Source organism: Hibiscus syriacus, unplaced genomic scaffold, assembly GCF_006381635.1.
Source record: "Hibiscus syriacus cultivar Baekdansim isolate YM2019G1 unplaced genomic scaffold, ASM638163v2 tig00016106_pilon, whole genome shotgun sequence".
In the NCBI taxonomy this organism is placed as follows: domain Eukaryota; kingdom Viridiplantae; phylum Streptophyta; class Magnoliopsida; order Malvales; family Malvaceae; genus Hibiscus; species Hibiscus syriacus.
The window spans coordinates 751,320-774,008 of record NW_024062382.1 but is presented as its reverse complement, the minus strand read 5'-3'; the positions used below and the strand labels follow the sequence as shown (position 1 = coordinate 774,008).

Genomic DNA, 22,689 nt, shown 5'->3' with positions numbered 1-22,689 from the left:
ATCAATGTTTGTATGTTTATAATTTGATCTCTTTATTTTAGGCATATTTAATTTCAGTCTCGGATGTTTTGTCATTTAATTTTCGTTAGTTTTAGACATTGGACTTGCAATTTTCTTCCATGTTTCCTTTTAGTCTTACGTATGTTTATGGTTTATGTTATTTTAGTCCTTTTCAATTATCTTGTTTATATTTAAGGTACTAATGTTCGAGTTAATATGATTTGGTCCTTATTTAAATAAGCATGATTATTGTCCGAAATTTGTAGTTTGAGATGTTATATTTTTATTGAATGTTTTTAAGTCACATTTTTTCATTACATGGTGATATATGCATAGTATATAATTTATAATTAAAACATATGTATATAATTTTTTGTATGTCACGTTGTATGCTATTTTTTAATTTTGTTTAATTAATTTTGGCATTACATTTTTTTCACAATTTGTATGATACCCTCATGTGCATAACTCGATTTATACATAATCGGAATAAGTGTAATACCCTTTTAATTTAAAATTGTCTTGAGTGGCCTGTCTTAGCTGATTAGAGGGTCGTTATGACCATTTTAAATTAAAAGTGTATACCGAAAGTGAAACCTAAAAAATCGATTTGTCACCTAAAATTTGGGGAACGAAAGAAAAGAAAATGTTCGATAATTTAAAATTTTCGAGAAAAGGTTGTTAGAACTCATCTAAGATCTGGTCTCAATATTTTTAAATAACCGAACATTCCTTATCTTTCTAAAATAATTCGGTAATTTTAATTTAATTTATTTGGGTGCATTTGAATATTATAATGAAATTTTAATATTATATTATTTTGATTTGAGTAGGAATTAATTTTCTCAAGTACTGATAAATTATTCCTTCTCGATATGAAATAATTTAATATTACTACATTTCATTGTAAAATTTGCAGTTTTTCGGGATCATAAATCAAATCAAATTCGAATTTGTAAAGTTCAATGCAAAGACATTAATTAATCGACTAGGTGCCGTTTTAGGGCGTTGTGGGGGTGCTAATCATTCCCATACGTAACCGACTCTCGAACTCATTTTTTTGTAACGCATACCACAATTTATTGTTTTAATTAAAATTAATTTTTATTTAAAATAACAAACATTTTTGGGTGCCCAATCACACCCTAATCAAATATTGGTGACGACTTTTTGAACAATATGTTTTTAACGTAAAGAGAATTTCAAAATTTTCGAAATGAGAGGTTTTTAAATCGCATTTGTTTTTAAATTAAATTGAAATAGATAAGTTAGAAATTGATGTGGTTTTCAAAATCTCACTTTTTCACATTTAAGGAAAAAATCGTTTCGACAATTTGAGTATAATAGAAGTTTAAGGAAGGATTAGACGAGATTAAAACTATGAGATAAGGGAAATAATGGAGATTATAGAAAATGGGTTTTGAAATGATATGTTAAGATATGAATGTTTATTGATGTTTGCTAGTAGTTTTGACTTGTCAAAGAGGTAAATGAGAGATTAGAAGCAATAGATGAATTTAAAAACAAGTTAGAAAATGTGGTGTGATTCTTAGAATCAAATGATATTGAATGATGCTAGATGTTTTAAATAACTAAATGAGGGAAATTTAGTATGTATAAGTAATGAAGAGTTTAGTAGCATTATGAGAGGTAATTCTAACGAAAATTGACTTCATTTGTGTAATAAACGGGGTAAAAACTGGAAAATCTGGGCAAGGGTATAGATACTGATAGATTGGTACTGATACTATAGGCTAAAATGGGATGAATTAGCTGATAGTATCGATACCATGGTAAGGGTATCGATACCAAGCATCATCGAAGCTAAAATTGGTATCGATATCGGAAGGAGTATCGGTACCATAATATAATAGTATCGATACCATGGTAGGGGTATCAATACTATGGAGCCAGAAATGTTAAAAATAGGCTGATATTGGTATATAAAGTTAATGATATGTTCTTTTGAGTATTCTTTAAGTATAATGGTTAGAAAATATACTAACATTGGGTATGGTACATGTTTTAATGGATGCTTGAGTAGATCGAAACCAAGCTCCCGAAACAATCAAAACTAAGGGAAAGGCAAAAGTACTGAAGTAATCAGGCACTAAGTGTGCATTCCACAGATTTCATCATGAGTTGATGAATAACCGTACATGCACTAAGTTTGCATTCCACGAAATTCATCATGAGTTGATGTATAATCGTACAGGTACTAAGTGTGCATTTCACGAATTATCATGAGTTGATGAATAGCCATACATGCACTAAGTGTGCATTCCACGAAATTCATCATGAGTTGATGAATAACCGTATAGGCACGATGTGTGTAACCCACGAAATTCATCATGAGTTGATGAACTACCGTATAGGCTCTGTATGTGCATCTTAATAAATGAACATGAATAGGAAGTTGGTAAATTACCATGTTAACACTAAGGGTGCAAAGGTATAAGGTTTGTAATAAATTGAAGGAGTTAAGTGATATTATGAATACTTATTAGAGTTAAAACAATTCAAAAATAAAAGAATAATGGCATAACTGTGTAAATAGTAGAAAGGTGTCAATTAGACCAGTTAGATTAACGGTTAAAGACTGTTGAGTAAAAGATGAACAATTAAACACTGTTGTGTAAAAGATGAACAATTAAACACTATTGAGTAAAAGAATAATGGATTAGCTGTGCATTGGAGAAAAAATGGTCAAATATGTAAGTTAAGTGAAAAGCGAAATTTGGGTTAAAGAATAAAGGAATTATAATGTAATGTGATATGAATGGCATAAAAGTGATATAAAAGGATAATATATATATATATATATGTATGGTACAACAATGCATAACTACTATGAAGGGATGTTATAAAGGAAAAGGTAAACATATAATAATGGGCATGAAAGGATGCCATAAATGAAATGTATAATAGTGTATAAAAGACTTGAAAGGATGTCATAAATAAAAAGTCATAATGGTGCATTATAAGCTTGAATGGATGTTATCAATGAAAATAAAGAATAATGACTAAAGAGAAAAATATAAAGAACGATACGTATGCTAGGCATACTAAAAATAATAATAATAATCAGAATAATAGTGAATGGAATACGATTTAACTGAAAAGGGTTATAGAATCCTTAAGGAATATACGATTTAATATGAACTAAATAAATATGGCATACTTATGTATGCATAAACGTTACTTTATAATATTATGCCTCACTAAGTAAATACTTAACGTGTGTTTCTTCTACGTGTAGGTAAAATCGGAGACAAATTAAGTAAAGATTGCAATAGTAGCAACATATATCATCTGTTAAGGTTGACTTGCATCAGTAACGGTAGGACAATCAGATTTCTTTTGAGCAATTGTTGGCATGTAATCTAATTTAAAGAAAAATGCTCTGGAATGTATATTAAGAGGAAACTTTGATAGTATAATTCGATAATTGTTTTATTAATGTCCTAAATGTTTTAATTTAAATTTTCGAAACAAACTTTTAAAGGTTTTCAAAAGTCGAACTGTTTTAAAAGTGATGTGACATATATATCTCGTGTACGAAATGGTATACGGGAGATGAGTGTTACAATAAGAATCAATTTTTTTGTTCAAAAATTGACCATATTTCAAGTGTTCCTATTAAATATTATACACAATTACAATAACAAGTAAAATTTAACTTAAGTAAAAATAGTATATTGAAATTACTGTCACTATTGCGTCATATGTCTCTCCGTCACATGTTATCATATTCATGTTGTCGTCCCATCCTAATCCATTTTCTTTAAAAATTGTACATATAGTTTTATGTGTTTTTGGCAGTCCTCAAATGATTTTCCACGTGTTTAGCGTCATATTGGACTCCAAATTTTTCGAAAATAATTGTTGCAACTCACTTTATAGAAACTGATTTGAAGCTATTATATGGCTTATTACCTTTTTGCGCCTCCTCTGCAAGTATTTCGAGGAAATGACGTTTCATTGGTTTTATCCACCTAAATTTTTTTGATGTACTAATTGCTAATAATCATATAAATAGAAAGCAATTAGACAATGGAAGACATAATTTTAAAACTTACAATAATAATGATTAATTTCAAACATAACTGGAAACATAACATTATATATTTCATAGTCCAACAAACTTAAAACATAACACTTATAATACCAACAACCTAAAAATAAAATTGTCAATGTCCATAAAATTTAACTTCAATGTTATACGAACTTAAAACAGTAGCAAGTTCAATTTCCAACAAACTAAAAACAACAATATCCATCATACGTAACATGCAAATACTCAAAAAAATATTCAACTAATAAATTACATATTTTTATTTATATAATCACTCCACATAGCTTCTGCAATTTCATCTCTTTTAGTAGCCCATTCTCTAGCTTATTCTCTCTCTTCTTGTTGCGTAAGCATTGATTTTATCGAATAAGGCTCAAGTTCCTCATACAATCCTTCATTAATTATATCATTAGGACCAACTCCCATTATATGGTTATGAATGATGGTACAAGCCAATACTACGTCTATTTGTGTTTGAAAATCCCAAAATGGTTCAACATCTAACATACGAAAACATTTCTTTAAAATTCCAAACACTCACTCAACAGTTGTTCGCAATGATGAATGACGAAGATTAAAAAGTTCCTTTGCATTTTCTGGACGATGATTATTGAACTCTTTTAAATGATATCGAACACCACAATATGGAGAGATAATTCCATTTCGGATGCCATATCCAGCATCAACAATATAATATTTACCTATACTTTAACAAAATGTTATTATTACTTAATATATTATGAGTTGAAATTAATTAATTTATATTATTAAAGCTAATTATTACCTTCTAGAATACTAAATTCTCTTGGGCGTGTAAGTGCATTAGTTAAAATACGAGAATCATGTGCACTGCCTTCCCAACCAGCTAGAACATACGGAAATTTCAGGTCAAGTTTAATTGTAGCTAATACATTCTGTGTCGTTCGCCTTTTACGACTACGAAATCTTCCTTGAATGTTAGGTGGAACAAATGCACGGATATTGAGTTTCATCTAATGCTCCCAAACAATCTTTAAAATATGGGTAAAACCTTGAATTGTTTATTTTTTCAAGAGTAGTTGACTCATCGGGTAACCTAATAGCTAATTTATATAGTTTCATAATAGCCCCCAGCACAATCCTAAAGTAATGGTGAATTGTCTCAATTGATCTACAATATCTTGATCCAATCACTCGAAATCTTACATTATGACCAATTATATGTAAAAATATGATAACTTGCTCCTTAACATTCATCGATCTTGTCGACTTTAAAAAATTGTTCCCAGTAAGGATATCACACAAATTAAAGAACACAAGTGGTCTAATTCGTATTATGTCGATACAATTCTGATCACCTATATATAAAATATTATTGATGTAATTTTCTCTTTCATCATCTCGATTCACATGAAATTGACGACTTATTTGCTTTCTAGATTTTATTATGTGAATCCAAAGAGCCCCAAAAGCCAATACTGAAGCAACAACTCCCACTATTATTTTATGAATAGAATTACGTTCCATCTATAAAGAAATGATCGTAATAATTTATGAATACTTGAACTGTAAAATAAATACTAATCAGTAAACTATTCACAATCTACATTCATTGTAACATCCAAATCATCGGGTCAGTGACCAAAATGTAAGTTAAAGGAGGTAAAAGTAGGAGATAAGTTTTCGGTAAAATTTCGAAATGGAAATGGCAATTCTAGGCATGGAATATCGGTACTGGAAGAACAGTACCAATACTTCAAGGCCAAAATAGTTGAATTCGAAGAGTAGTATCGGTACTGGTTGAGGATGATATCGATACTGAATTGGTAGTATCGATACCATTTCCATTGAATAAATTTTACAGAATGTCAAAATGATATCGGTACCGAAGGGGGTATCGATACCATAAAAGGGAAGTATCGGTACTCTATTGGGAGTACTGATACCATTGAGCATGAAATGAAGTGTTTCCTTGTTAATGTGTGTTCCATGACAATGAAGTAAGCCCTTAGACATAATCTAAAGTTTCTAGCTAAGGGATCATGAAGTTTATGTGGATTGAATGTGGAAAAGAATGTTGCTTATTCTATGTAAAATCTAAACTTTATGTGGATTAAAGGGAATTAGTTCATAATTAGATAAGTGACTTGAATAGTCACTTATGTGAATGTGTCAAACATATAGGGAAGATTACAACTTCTTCATCTATATGCAAGACATATAGGGAAGGAGAAATGTTGTTGCGTCATCATCAACATTATAATGAGTATATGGAAACGAAATAGTGAGGACATACTAAGCTAAAAAGCAATACCCTAAAAGGAGCCAATGATATAAAGGTTGGAAAAACATGGACAAAACAAGTTTCCCAACAGAGTAGATGAAAGTCTTCTGCAAAGAGGGTAGGAGACATCAAAGAGATGGAGGAATTAGAAAGAAAGTAAAGAACGGGGGTTGAGGGGTACGCAAACAATAAGGAGGATAGTCTAACATCATGGAGAAGCTAGAATACAGGATAGGAGCAAAGTAAAAATACCTAAAAAGGGACATCAAAGCAATGGACATAAAAAAGGTAGAAAATGTCAAAATACAAAAATAAGATGTTGTGTTAGGTTGCTAAGAAAATTCTTATGCATTTAGAAAACGAAAATTACAGCTGATTATATGCATGGTATGAACATTACATGCTAGCAGGTTCTTGATGGGAAGTGGAAATGAAAGGGGTGCCATTGTTATTTCCCTAATATCTACACAACCGAGTGAGGGCTCCATGGGTGCTAATTTTGATGATGAATGTTTTTCAAGTTGTGCCTTGGTATGTTAAGGTATATTTCCATTCTCTGCAAGTGTTGATCAACAACCTAAGGCTATTTCAGATATTATTGGGAAGATACATGTTTCGCCTTCCAAAGACAAAGTGTCTCCTGGTGTGATGGAGTTGGCTTTGAAACTTCCTTGCAACGTGAGCTCAGCTATGTTAACAATAGAGTTTGATAAGGTGTGCTTTTTGTTATCTTTATCAAGCTAGTAGTTGATCTAGTCAAATACAAGTTATTGTTTTTACCTAAGAAGTGCATTCATTGTTAAGGATTTGTTAAAACTTCAAATATGGTAGTGCTACATAAAGGTAATATGTTAAACTAGGTGATATCAACACCGAGTATGGTGAGTATTTCTGCTGCTGTATTGGAGTCCAATATTTTATCTTAATATAGAAAATCTGTTTTTGTAAAACCTATTTCTGATAAAGCAGCCATATAAGTTGGAAATTTGAATGTTGTAAGTATACCTAATATTAGCAATAGATATTTTTGAACACAGACCTAGCCTATCTCTATATTCTTAACCCACTGCCTATTCTTTGAGCTGGATGTGTATGGTGAAACTTATCAATGCCTTAAAATTTGATCATCTTTATGTCAAAAAAGGGATAAATTAGCATAGGTTGCACCCATCATCCTCAAATAATATTTCGTCTTATTTGTTGTCTTATAATATATATTTCTTCTTATTTATAGCCTTTAGCAACACGAAGAAGAGCAATTTCAGTTTTCAGAGCTTTGATTTTTGCCTCGTCGGTGAAATTGAGAAAATGGAATGAGGTAAAGATGAAACAAGAAAAGAGAAAAGGAGATTAAAGTTTCATAGCTTCCAATAAGCAGATTGAACACTTCTGTTTTAGTTACAATTTCCTCATCTAACTAAAATATGTTTCATACTATAAATCACAACCACCCAATTGTTTTTAGCACAAAATTTAGTCTTTGGTAATCAAAGAGCCTCTAAGTACCAAAAAGTAAAGGTAAATGATGATTTCTAAATATACAGTTGAGATTAAAATTCATGGAAATGAGATTAGCTAAAGTTTCATAACCCCTATAAATAAAACAAACCCAGATTGAATACACAGAAACTATAAACAAAATCAGAAATTGAAGTGAAATAAGAAATAAAGAAAAGGGAGAAGAAGAAACGAGACATACCTGAAAAATCGTACCGTCCGCCTTGCTGGCGAGAAGGATTCCAAACAGTCGTCGGTGTGGAGCAAGGGACGGGAGAAATCAATTTTCGTCTTCTCTGTGTGGAGCAAGGGCCGGTTGGAAAACAACTTACCCTTTTAGAAATGATAAGTCGAAATACAGTGTATTTGGCTCAGTTTTCCATTGACCGTAAAAGGTTTTACGTTGACTGGGTGTTTTACGCGAACCAAACAACCGAAAACGGGGAAAACATTTTCCGTAAATTGTTTTCCCCGTTCCAAACGGACCCTAAGGGTAAATATAAACAAGTAAAAGTATAGTCCAAAGCACTCACAAAAATTTATTCATACGTCAAATCATCAACAGTAATGACAGTTTAAATGTTATGTAAATGCTCATGCACCCACCCATACTCTAATCTCACCCAGAAGAGTGGGTTCCCCAGACCACACTAAATCCAATCCACACACCATATAAGTGAGGTCTGCCACAAAGGCAAAAGCCACTGAATCTGAAAAAGTATCATTCAACCCGTCGAGTGAATGAACTAAACTTCCCCTATTAGAAATTGTCCCAATATGATATGCAAAATAACAAAATATTCGATGCCTAATCTGATTCAAATAATAATATTTTTGAAGCATATATTTAATTGAAGTATATATTTGTTTTGAAGCATGTACTTCGATACCAATAATTCATTGCAACCAGATAATCAATATGCACAACAAAATTTGCAATCCTGACATATTCCCAAAACCACATGACATAAATTCCTAAATACAATTACACAATCAATCCCATAATTAAACATGCTCACAAACAAATTATCAGACAACCAAAAAAATCAAGTAATCTAATCAATAAATATAGCACCGATAAGAGGCACATCTCGACAAAACTAATGTTGGTAGTAACTTCTACCACGGTCAGCTCGAGCAGAAGATCAGTTCGAATCAGTGCCTACATAAGATAATTTAGTTAAATAAATTATTCTAAAATTATTTACATAAATAAAATACTAAATTTTGTTAAGTAACACTCACGGTTGACACAAACTACACGATTCGATTTGAAGTTTGCGGGTAACGGTAGAGGAAGTGGTAACTCGGTTCCCAGTTCAGAATTTCCTGTAAAAATTATGTTGACCAATTTCAAAACCGATAAATCAATCTCAAAATAAATTACTAATTTACTATTGATAAATAAAAAATATTTTCAGATTCGATTGGGATTCGCAACAGCTTTTGGTTTGAATAACTAACTCTGCCGGTACACCGGAGAGGACTGCCGACGACGAGGGTCACCGGCAGCAGCACCCAATGGTCGGGGTGCTACAGCCGGCTTCGGTGACGGTGAACCCGCGCTACCCACTGCAGCCTCTCCACAAAACAGAACCGACAACAGCGTTTTCATGGCTGGTGAGACCATTCAACCGTGACCCAGGCTGCGTAGTGCTTTCCCCGGTGAGCGTTCGACCCCACCACGCCATACATAGTCGACGCGAGGCCCCCACGGCGAGGAGAGCGGCCAAGGCTCACGGGTTTTACGAACCCGAGCCACTCAACGTCGATGGCGAGCGATGGGGAGATGCCGAGGTACATGAGCAACGACCGAAGACTTTTCCTACGTGATCGGACGACGAATTGGCGGTGAGTGCGAGGAGGAAGGAGGGAGCGGCGCTGCTAGGGTTTTGGTGAAAAAGGGGGCGCCGCACACTAATATAATCGGGGGAGACGAGTTTGTTTGTTTTGTTTTTTTAAAAAGATCTAATTACAAGACAAGCCATCCTATTATTTAGGGTTTTGAAATAATGTGTCTTTATCCTAGTATAGCTTCTATTACGAGTTTTGCCGCAAATATTACATCGAAAATTTTAAGTACCTCCAACAGTCCCTTATTTTTCTATCTTTGTCACATAATTCCACAATAGAAATAAATTCAGATTTTGGGCCGATAAAATTGACCCACTCCCACTATTACTTGCAATCTTACTACCACTTTGAGATGTTATATTTATACTAAATTAATTTGTTTACATTAAAATAAATTAAATGAGTTTAAATATCATAAATCAATTAAATGTAATTGAAAACAAAACATGCGAATATAAAAGGCGAGCAAAAAAAGCGAAAAGAAATGTGAATATAAGTTACATGCATACTACTATGTTTTGCTTCGAATTAAAAAAAAAAGAAAGAAGAAAACTGCCCATGAAACAAATAATTGAAAAAAAAATAAAAATCCATTATAGTTTCAAAACATCAATGAATTTAATCCATAATCCGCCACCATTGTGTTAACTTTTGCAACCTATCCAGTCCACAGAAGAAAAGACAAAAATCACATGCAAGCATATAGGAACCGATGAAAATCGATATAATCTGGTTCAAAGCTAAGACGTATTGCCATTAAGTCATCCAAAATTCAAATGAACAAAACACTTGGATCAACTCATCAACCTATATCACTTTTACTACTGCTACAACTCATTGAATAAACAAGCAGTTTAACATCATATCAATTTGATTAGCTGCTGTAGTTAAATGATTTTGCAACCGTCATCATATACAGTTGACTCCATAGGTCATGTGTCAGACAAGCTCTAAGGTTTATGTTCGTACTCTAAATTGTAGGTATATACGGTAATGAAAAGTATTATATGCAGAGCATGAAAAGGGTAACAACGATAAGACAAGTGTTGATCTTTTTGTTCATAAAGGCTACAAAATTAATCTGGTTCCTGTCGTATGGATGATTATTTTCATTTAACCTGGTTAACAAATTCAACCAATTGGTAGATAATCTTTCAGAAAAGATTAGTTATGAAACTAAGAACACAAGAATAACCCCAGAGTACCTACTTATTTAAAATATTATCTGTTACTCCCAAATCAAAGTTAAAATCAAACTGCCCATTTATTAAAAAGAAAATAGCCATCGTTCAATATGGCTTACTAAAGCAATTGTTTATCAAGTCCAAACTGCAATAATACCGTAACAAACCTTGCAATATCTAGTGCAAGCAACAAAAAAGCTATTATTGGTTGCAATGCTCCTTTCCTTTCAAATAAGCTCGTAAATCTCCTTGCAAAATAAACAATGAATTAAAGTTTGAAAACCTAACTCTTAAAGAAACAGATAAGGTTGGAGCTATATTACAAAATCCAGTTATCTAGAATCACTGAAAAATAAGAGGAAACTAAGATCTGGTAAGCAATTTCGTATCAATGAATTATCCAGTGCTCATTAGCAACGAAAGAACACAAGTTGAAATCAAATCAGCAAGCCATAAAATCGGACATAAGTGCAGGATTCCATTAAGAGCGGCAAAGTGCAGTCTAAATCTCCTACATAAGTATGCCATATCCTTAATCCTTTGGCTATTATACAATCATATAATTCAAACCACCACTATGTACATACAACATACGTATATGCATGAGACCAACAAAGGTAAAGAAGTGAAAACAGAACATGGAGTATTGATCAGAACAACCAGGTTGCAAGAAAAATGAAATCACATTTAAAAGAATTATAAATCGGATGACAAAAAAAATCTAAAATTTGGCATTAAGTAGAAATCAAATACAAAACATCTGGAACGTATAGTTTAATGAATGTAAGACATCGAGAAAGACATATCTGACACAACAGAACTAATCAAATAAATTGTAAAATAGTGAACCTCAGATGAAAAAACCCAGAAAGGAAAAACAACTCAGAAAGGAAAAACAACCCAAAATAAAATAATCATCCAAATACAACAGAAAAAGAAACAAGATGAGAGAAGCACTTGAGCGAATTCCATTCGTGAAACACTTGAGCATGTTTTTTATCATCAATTTCAGATAGAAACAAGATGAGAGAAGCACAAAGAGAGAAAAGAAATTGGAGAACTTACCTAGCCAACTGAAACTTTGAAACCTGGAAGTCTTCACTTTAGCAGCAGCACAAATTTAGTGTTGAGAGTTGAGAGACGATGAGAAAAGAGAGAAGAAAGAGAGAATTAAATAGCTGTGAAATTAGGTTATGCGATTGGAATTTTTTTTAAATGTAAAATGACAAAAAAAACCTGGGGACGCATGTGAAAGTATCCAACCATCCCTGAAACGTCCCCAGCTCTCGGTGAAACGTCCCCGACGCCGTTCAGCAGTACCCTGCCATCGTGGCACGTTCCCGTTACGTACCCCAGCCGTCCCCGTGTCGTCCCCGTACCGGGGACGTATCGGGTACTTGAAACGACACACTGATGGCGTCCCCGTGCTTCCTAGCTGCAAAGATGGCTACGAATTTGCAATAAACTTTTGCAGGAGAGAGAGAGAGAGGAACAAAAAAGGGTGTAGAGTTTTGTAGTTTAGTGTGGTTTGGCTTTTTAAAGAGACCTATGATTTTGCAGTGAAAAAGCATGCAAAAAAGTCCATTGACATTCTTTTTTCATGTGTTTTTTTACATCAACCTTTCACTGTTGTGTGCAGTACAGGGCAGGCAATGGGTTTTCGATTACATGGAGCATCTATTTATCCCATCTCTTTTAAAAAGACACAAGTTCAGGTAAGACTATGTCCCTCTAGAGGAGCATGGATTGATTAAAAGCCAAGTTTCATAAACTAAGATTCCTTGTTTTAGCCAACCCACTTAGCTTATCTCATCTGTTTGCGTCTCACCCTGTTTGAAAGAAACGTAATCCTTGACGATTTCTTTCATTTATTTTACATGGATGATTATTCCTACAAGAAAACTCTGGTTGTAGGGGTCGTGTCACCATGAAAACCTAATCTTTAATTAGGCCTTATCTACTTCCTTTGACAGGCGCAACCGTGGCGACGTCCCTTTCCAATTTTCTAAAAGCTTTGCCTTGGAGATGCCATTTATCTATACTATTACTATATACGCAATAGGATGGAGAGTTTAGAAACTTAGGTTCTTCACTTTTGAAGTTTCGTTGTTAGGTAAGCCCCCACAAGGATCGTGCTATTCTCTCTCCCAACTTCATTAAATCACCAGCTCTTGCATAAACATTGATGAGGGTGTTGGAAAATTACAAATCTCCATTAAAACCTGCAAATGAAACTCTTTTGCGTTTGTTAAGCTACAAAATCTTAAGGGGAGATTTAAAATTGATGACATGATTTATAGTAATCCAGCAAGTTTCCCAACAACATTGGAGGAAAATTCAAGTGTTGATTGGAGACTTGAAAGTTGGGGTTAAAAAATAGAAAGGTTTTGGTTTAATTCTTTAAGGGTTACAGTAAAAAGAAATTGATTGATGGACCAAACTGATGTCAGATATAGTTTATGGGTCAAATTTAATACCAACGTTTTTTTTGTTAGAAGTATCTCTTCACTGGTTTAACCATTTTGTAGTAAATCAGTATAGATGAGACTAAATTTAAGAATTTTGTAGTTCAAATTTTAAAGTCTAAGGAACTTGAGGATACTAGTGTAATTTCACCATTTTTACATGTTCACAAACATTGAATGACCATATTCGTGAATACTAAAACAAACAAACATGAACACTTTCAAAAATAAATAAACTAATACGGTACTAAAAATTTAAACGATAATAAACCGAACCGAATATGAATATATTAAAAAATAAACAAACGAACACAAACATAACTTTATTCGTTCAAGTTCGATTCATTTACGGTTTACACCCCTAGGCCTTGACTTAACTCGCTATCTTTAAGCTTGTCATTAGGGTCCAGCCAATTCCCACAAGGTTGTGTGTTTATCTTCTGTCCCCCTTTTTCTCTATATTTTATGCTTGAACTTCCACGTCACTCTCATTTATAAAGGACCAACTCAACTGCGAGACTTGAAAATAGAAACTAAAACAGAGGGGGAAAACGACCAAAGATTACAAAACGAAATACGGTGATATAAGAAAGATCATTTCTCATCTCCAATAGGAGGAATTGCAATGCCTCAACAATATGAGTTCACTTTTCTCAATAAAACCAACTACTACTAAAAATACCTACATTCTTAGCTGCGTGCAGCCAAAAATTGTACCTTGGCACTTTGTCATCGGAGCTGCCTGACGCCATGTCGGTCTATCGCCTCCTGCGGTCAAGATTTCGACATCGGACATTGGTTTGATATCCCAATTAAATCGATCAGGGCCGATTACCCCTCCAATCACATATATTTCATCTCTTAGTCCTGTCATTGCAAACCCGATCCTCCTACGAAACTCGGAAGCAGAAACCACTACCTTGCTAGCTTCTTTTTCTTGCTTGACGATGAATCCATGGCTCATCACATACAGGGTTCCTTGTACTTCTGCCATTGGACCCTGGGGCCAACCGTAATCTTCTACTGTCCACCCAGAACCTATATGGTCCAGGACTTGCACCGTCGACAACCCCTTGTGCAAGACATGCACCTTTCCTCCGATAACGAATCCGGAGCATGCTGAATTGTGAGTGCAGTGGAGATCAGGTATCGGAGTCCAGAGGTCTTTCTCGGGATCATACATTTCTGCTTGAGATAGAGATTTTCTGCAGCTGGTGAATCCGCCCGCAACAATGATCTTTCCCTTCAGCACACAGCATGCAAACATGGCACGAGGTACGATCATGGATGCACGTTGAGCCCACCGACACAGTATAGGGTCATATGACCAGACTTCATTGGTTGCAAAACTCCCATCTTGGTCTCCAGTCAATGGGTCAACATCATCACTCCCACCACCAAGCACAAACAGTTTTCCACCGGTTGAGACCACACCAAAGTGGGCAAGGTGCCTGACCTTCGTGGGAAGTACCGGAAGAGTAATCCAAAGGTCATGGAGGGGATCATACATCTGCCATAAATTCTCTGGATCATATGCACACACACAAAGAAGTTCCTCTGCTGAGCCAACCTCTTGTCGAGCTTTGAACAGCTCAAAGCTACGAATGGCAGCTCTCCATGAACGAGAAACAACCTCCAACTTAGGATACAGGTAGAAGGGAACACGTGCTATGCACCGAAGGGCAACAGCATCGGGAAGGCCTTCAATTAATCCAGACATACTAACGATGATTAAATCAAATCCAATTGTTCTTCACCGACAAAGTTTTGCTATGTCAACCACAGCAGTGGAATATGCAATCTGAAAGTGAAAATTTAGAGCTTGTGTGTAAGAACCAAAACAATAATTTTGGATTTCAGAAGCAATACATTAATCAAAGTGCAGTTGAATCATGACATAATAGAATCACTATAATTGTATTTAGATGCATTTGCAGCACCATTAGCATCATTTTTTCATTGAAAATCAAATTCAGTCAATGTCACCAATACCAACAAAAAAAAGAAGCAATCATGCATAATATGAAGGTGAAACAATGCTATAAATCAATTTTAAAAATTTTCCAACAATCAAGAAAAAATTCTCCACGAGACACTGAATGGATACAGAAATCGCCATGGAAGAAATTCACCGCCAAAGCATGGCCAACTCATCACAAACTTTGGAGGAAAATAGAGTTTTTCTATTGCTTTGCATAAAGCCTTTTGTTTGTTAACGGGGTTCAAGTGTGATGTTTTCATAATAAAATTTCTTGGTTTCTATCACATTGAATTTCTCCTAGAATCAGATGATATTTTCTTAATGAAAGGGATGGAAAGATGGAAAGGTAGAAGAAGCCAGAATGGTTATAAAGGACGCAGACAAAATAAGTGGGGTTGAATGAAGGAGACAAAGTTTGGGAAGACTTTAAGTATTGACAATGAACGTTCTCAGACATAAATTTTGATCTCAGCAAGTAGGATGCACATGGACAGTACCTTCGGATATTCAATATCGGGTACTTCTCATATCATATAAACGTTATGTTCCAAGCTACAATCTCAAGTCAATGAACTTCAAAGTTCCAGCTTTATCAACATTTTTACAGTTGAAAGTTAAATCTTTTTCAAGCAATTAGTTTTGATTGAGAACTTAAACATCCAGCCTTCGAAAACACTACAATTGCTGGTTACAGTAAAGTTTTTGTCATTGAAGATGATCTCACAAGATGAGAAAACTCCGGAAGAACCTCCAAAAATTAAAATAAGATCAAAACTTAATTCATTGCCGTAAAATGCATTGGTGTTAATATTATCCGGACAGCCTGAGACTGTAATGACTAACAAACAATCCTTTCTCTAGTGGATCGCACGGGCTTACCTAGAAATGACAATGCACTGAACACTGAACCCCACAAAAAATGAGTCTATTAACTTATGTATTTCATGAATTTTGCTTGAATATAAACCCACCGTATAAATCCAGGATATTATTTTTACACTGCTCGAGTCTGGAAATCGATATAAAGCATATGCAAATTCAAAGAACAAGGGAACAACCACTTCCAATAATTAACATAATATCTGCAAAACCCTGAGTTCATGATAAAACAAGCACAAGAACCAAGAACATTTACAAACAAAACGTGGCACCGCAATACATTTCATTGCCCTGAAATCTGAATCGATCGAATTTCACCATCATAGATAATCACACTTCTAATTCACTACAACAACTAGTTAATCCCAAACCCAGAAAGAATTGAAAACCAAGAAACGCTTAAAGTTTCACCCCATATTGCCAAGAAGAAACTTCTTGTCAAGAAACGAATATAACCAACGTTGCTTCACTTTCAGATGAAACCCACCAGTAATTCAGCACAAAGAACAAAAGGGTATCCGAAAATATCAAAATTAAATCCAAATTCTAAGGAATCTCCAAAAATCATCGGTTAAAATATGAACAAGTAAAGGAAAAAATAGAAGCTTTAAATGAAGAAAAAGAAGATGCAATACCTGAAAGCCAAGACCCCAAAAAGAAGAAAAAGATTTGAGCAGCGTTGATGAAAAGAAGAGAAACAGTAGCGTGTAAATTTGCCTGAGAAGAGAAGAAGATATGCGACGGAGCAAAAGGAAACGCTGAGTTTTACAAAAACTTTTATTATTATTATTATTTTTTATATACTTTAAACTGATATTTTTTTTTATATATTTTAACAATTAACAATTAACAATTAACAATTAACATTTAACAATTAACAATTAACAATTAACAATTAACAATTAACAATTAACAATTAACAATTAACAATTAACAATTAACAATTAACAATTAACAATTAACAATTAACAATTAACAATTAACAATTAACAATTAACAATTAACAATTACAATTAACAATTAACAATTAACAATTAACAATTAACAATTAACAATTAACAATTAACAATTAACAATTAACAATTAACAATTAACAATTAACAATTAACAATTAACAATTAACAATTAACAATTAACAATTAACAATTAACAATTAACATTAACAATTAACAATTAACAATTAACAATTAACAATTAACAATTAACAATTAACAATTAACAATTAACAATTAACAATTAACAATTAACAATTAACAATTAACAATTAACAATTAGCGAGTTGACTGGATGGTTACCCGAGAAGATGGTGTTCTTGATTTTTAGTAAGTTGTTATATATTTTAAGGTAAAGTATATAAATGTTATTGATCATAGAGTACTGGTTTAATAAATTCTTAAAAAATTATGAATTCATGCAATATTCATATTTTTTAATCATATGTTATGTCATATCACATTTTGTTTATTTTTCATTTTATTTTTATCATATTTTAATTTATTTTATATTTATTAATACCATTAGATTTAAATTAATTTATTATTTATTTAAATTTCAATGCGCAGTAGGATGTAAAACTAGTTATTATTGTCAAAATGTGAATTACTTTCATTTCATAATAAAATATAAAATCTAAATGATAAAAATATATATGATTTTTCTTGAATAATTCCGACCTTGGGAGGGGAAGGAAAATTTTGTTGTTAATGAATATTGGACCCACAATTTAAGAGAAATGAGAGTGTAAACATAAAATTTTTAACCTCTTATACTAGATTTTTAAAAAAAAAAAGCTTATATAATTATTAAAATCATAAGTTGAATTAACTGTCATCAATTAAGGTATTTAAATACACAATAAAATCAAGTAAAACTATAAAATATGAATATGAATATTTTGATGACATTTTTTTTATTTTTAAGAAAATAATATAAATAAAATTTAAAATTATTATATTAAATTTTATTAAAAGTAACTTATGTATTTAAAAAATGTGAATCCACTAAAAACTTCTATTAATGTACACGAATTTAAAGATGATTTAAATTCGAGTTAATTGTATTACATGTCTCTAAACTATGATTCTTATTTTAAATTGATATTTATTCTATTTCATTCATATGTTCAACCTATGATTCTTATTCTAAATTGATCTATAAACTTTTAAATATTTTAATTTTATCTTCAAACTATGACTCTAATTTTATATTAATCTCAAAATTTTTTAATATTTCAAATCCATCCTTGAATTTATTCAAATGTGTAATTAATTTCAACCAAAATTTAACATAAATTTCAATTTTTTCCCAAAAATATAATATATTGATTGGCCTAATGTAATACCCAAAAATTTAAACAATGACCAAAATGAAAATTTTGAAAGTTTGATGGTCAAAGTAGAAATTTGGGGAAAAAATTTAGGGAATTAAGTGATAATTTCCTAAAAAGAATTTTATTCCATAAATAGATGATCTACTCTTGAGAGTGGAGTTTTATAGAAATCATATTGTTGGATTTGGAATTTAGTAAAGAAAGAGTTAAAGCCGGTAAGGAATCGGTAAATTCCGATCGAATTGGAATTTTACAAAAATTTGAAGGATGTTATAAAATGGTTGGAAATATTATTTTAATATTTTATATCAGAGAAATTTGGTCTGGAAATGTGCAATTTTTTAGATTTAACCGAAACAGTGGAATTTAGTGACTAAAACGCAAGTTTTGAAAATTTCAGGGCATTTTCGTAAGTCAAAGTCAAATTAAATTATATTTGACTTTGTAATATCAGATGGCTTGGTTTGATGGTGAATAAAAATATTCATTAAGGGTGTTTTGGTCTTATTCCAAATAAATGAATATTATATTCATTTATAGTGGAATATAATTCAAACAAAGATGAAATGCATCCAACATTTCACTCAAATTTGCTATCTTCTTCTCCAGCCAACGTGGTCTTCTCCTAAGGTAAGAACAAAGCTTCAATTCTATTTTCAAGCCATTTCTTTAGGATTATGAGTATGATGAAAATAGAAAATGGTTATTTGCGTAAAACGCTATGATTTGGTACCAATATTGCATGATTATCTTACTTGATTTCAAAATCCCCAAATCTGGAAATTTGGGTTTATACTATGGTCGTTGAAATTGATGATGATTATTGATAATTTTGAGGTTGTATGAATTGATGAAGAACATAAGGATGAGGTTAAAGAAAAACAGTTTAGATTTTGGGAATTACAGTAGGTTCGAAAATTCATCAGAAAATATATAAAAATAATTTGGATGTTATTTTTATATATTGTGTTCATATATGGATCTAGTTTTTTTTAAAACAAACGGTAATCAATTTCAAGTTGTATACAAATATATATGAATTTTTAACTGAGGAAAGGTCAGAAAAGTCGGACAGCAGAATTCTGTACAAAACAGATTTTGTTGGTGAACTTTGAAAATTCACCATAAATTGTACAGAATGAATTAGAAGGAATTCTTTATATGGATAGATTCATATTCGAGTCTAGTTTTTAACGGAAGAAACGGAATTGAATTCCAGTGTCTATATCAATACAGAATAATGATTCTTTAAGGGTAGTGCGAGTTGTCTGAATTCTGGAAATTTATGGGTTGTTGTGTAAGTGTTGTATAATTGATGTACTATGCTGGAAATTGTTGTTTGAGAATTGAAAGGAGTGTTAGATGTGAAATTGATTATTTTGGGAAGATTGAAATGATTGGTGATTTAAGTACAACAATTGCATAGTTGGGGTACTTAAAAGTATTTATGCTTTTGTAAAAGCATTTGAATGGAAATAATTTCAATGTTGGAATTATTGGTATTAAGAATTTAAGTGGTAAAATGGTGAAGACCATTTTGAGTAAATTGGAAAAGTGGGTTCCAATGTTATAAGGAATTATTAAGAGTTAAATATTTTGATAGAGGATGAATTTCAAATATAGTATGGAGATATGGTGGAATGTATTTATGTTAGTAAAATACTAACATATGGATTATTATGAATTGATGATTTATACAGATTGTGATTGATTTGTAATCGAAGCAAATCAAATATAAAAGGGCTTATGGTGGACAATAGTGAGACTTATATATTTTGAAAGACATAAAGTGTCAAGGTGAGTGCAATACATGCATGAAATTACACATGGATGTTTTATACATCGTAAGGAAGACTTGCGATAAGTCGACCTTGTTTATATTAGCATAATATTATGCAATGTTTTTATAAATTGACATGACATTGAAATGTCACGGTATGAAATCAAAATGCATTGACTATGAAAAATGTGATATTTTACCTTGAATGTTTTCGGGTATGAACTGCCCAATGTTAAATATTGATAATATACTTTGCCATGGATGAATTGAATAAAATAGACTATATGCCCAAGTAAGTCATTGAGGGACATGGTATAGTTGGCATGCCATAGAGTATAGCAGCTGCAGGTTTATATTAGCACTATAGTGTGTAAGGACACTAAGTGCAGGTTTATGTCTGGATTAGCACTATAGCGTAAGCTTAGTGTCGGTGGTGGGCACGACCTTATGTGTATTGTCCGGATTAGCACTATGGCGTAAGCTTAGTGCAGGTTTAGCACTACGGTGCATGTATTTTACTCGTATACCCAGGGTCCTCAGGGTGTTATATTGGGCTATTGTCTACGGTTTATTGGCTATGGATTATGTTTTATTGGTTAATAAATGGTAACCATGCAAATAAGCTTATGAGCTTACGGAATAATGGCAAGTATATTGAAAAAAAATAATAATAAGCTTATGAGCTTATGGAATTTAAATGGTAAGTATTTTGGTAAAAACAAGCTTATGAGCTTATGGGATGAAAGGTAAGAAATTTTATATTATTTTGATCATGGTAAAATATTGAAGATGCTATTAGCATGGTTTTATGGCATTGGATTTGAAATCTAAATTCATGCATGAATTGTATTGCACTATATATTGTTTTAATTGCCTCACTAAGTTTATACTTAGCGTGTGATGATTTTCACGCGTAGGTAAAAAGCAAAGAATAAGAATAAAGAGTTCAGAACGACATCAAGCATCGAGAGGTATATTTCAATATCAGTAAGACATCCTACGATGGATTTTGATTTAGATAGTGGCATGTAATTTGATAATGTTAAATTTATTTTGTTGAATAAATTTTGGAAATTGTTATAGTGATGAAAGGTTAATTTTTATGAGATTTATATATGAAAATTTTCGAAAGTTACTGTAGCATGAACAGTAATCCCGTTTAAAACCAAATTTTCCAGATTGTAAAAGGGGTACCGATTCCCCTTCTACCGGGAATCGATTCCCCCACTGTTCACTGTTCACTATTCGGGTACTATTCACTATTCATAATTAAAAATATTTTGAATTAAATTATTATAACGAAACGTAATTTTATATGATATGATATTTTTAAAATATCATTTACTATTTTAAGAAAATAAATTTTAAATCGCTTTTGAATTTTGAAATGGTTTTAAAAAATACGGGTGACATCCGTAATCTGTATAGGTATGAATATACAGGTTTTATTGGCATCAGAGCTACAGGTTTAGCCAATTCTAGGACTAAACCGAGGTTGTTTTTGAGTTAAAAAGTGTATACATGCTACTAGGATGTCAAAATTTACTGATATTTGTATATATACTGTGATGATGTTTATTGGGAGTAAAGTTACTTTTAATAATGTATGATGATTCTGACTATGTTCAGATGTTGAAATTAAAGACAAAGGTAATAAAGTCGAAATGGTTGAAAAGAATGTCGAGATTGAAATCGACAAAAAGGGAACATATATGACTTATATAAAACACCTTAGAAGGGTGGATGTTATAAAGGATTTTTCTCCATTTTGTGGAAGAATTGATTTAAAAGTTTGAATGGCTTACAAGAAAAGTCGAATCGGATGAGTATCCAAAGGAGATTTTTGAATCTGTGATGATTTTGAGGTTTATCCAAGTAAGCTTAAATAAGTGAGAAATATTTAAGCTAAGCATTAAATTATTTAAATCATTGATGATTTGAGTAAGCGGTAAATATGATTTCCGCTAAAAGTTTAAAGAAAGTTGAGTTATTAGTGAATCAAAAGGTTATGAGTTGGATTGAGAATATATATCAAGTCCATAAAATTGGATAGAGTTATCTTGTGAAGGTAAATATGCGAATATGGATTATCTAACATTCCATGTTACGATGAATTATTGTTTAGATTGAGATGGATTCTCAAGAACTTGAAAAGTGCCAAGTACGTAATGATAAGAAAAATAGTAAATTCGTTTGATAGTGTGATTTTAGCATTAACTGCTATGAAGATATTGCTACAAATTTATCAAGTTTCCTTATTGAACGATGTGAACATTAAGACTTTCCTTGGAGATGGAAAAGTTATAAATATTTTCTTAAGAATGAAGTAAGGAATTTCAAAGTAGAAATATTCAATTCTACTTGGTATCGAGTGATATTATA

At 32.2% G+C, this 22,689-nt stretch overlaps 1 protein-coding gene across 2 annotated transcripts; it reads right to left on the bottom strand.

The window, feature by feature from the left end:
- Nucleotides 1–13,700: 13,700 nt before the first annotated feature.
- LOC120208269 (F-box/kelch-repeat protein SKIP30-like) lies at nucleotides 13,701–16,939 on the bottom strand. 2 transcript variants are annotated; one of them, XM_039207583.1, is made up of 2 exons: nucleotides 16,834–16,939; nucleotides 13,701–15,139 (listed from the first exon to the last, which is right to left on the bottom strand). In XM_039207583.1, exon 2 carries the CDS (start codon nucleotides 15,056–15,058, stop codon nucleotides 14,021–14,023), a length of 1,038 nt encoding a protein of 345 aa, XP_039063514.1. In that variant the 5' UTR covers nucleotides 15,059–15,139; nucleotides 16,834–16,939; the 3' UTR covers nucleotides 13,701–14,020. The 2 variants fall into 2 exon arrangements, with proteins under 2 accessions (XP_039063514.1, XP_039063513.1); XM_039207582.1 differs by lacking the exon at nucleotides 16,834–16,939 and adding an exon at nucleotides 15,455–15,552.
- Nucleotides 16,940–22,689: the final 5,750 nt, after the last annotated feature.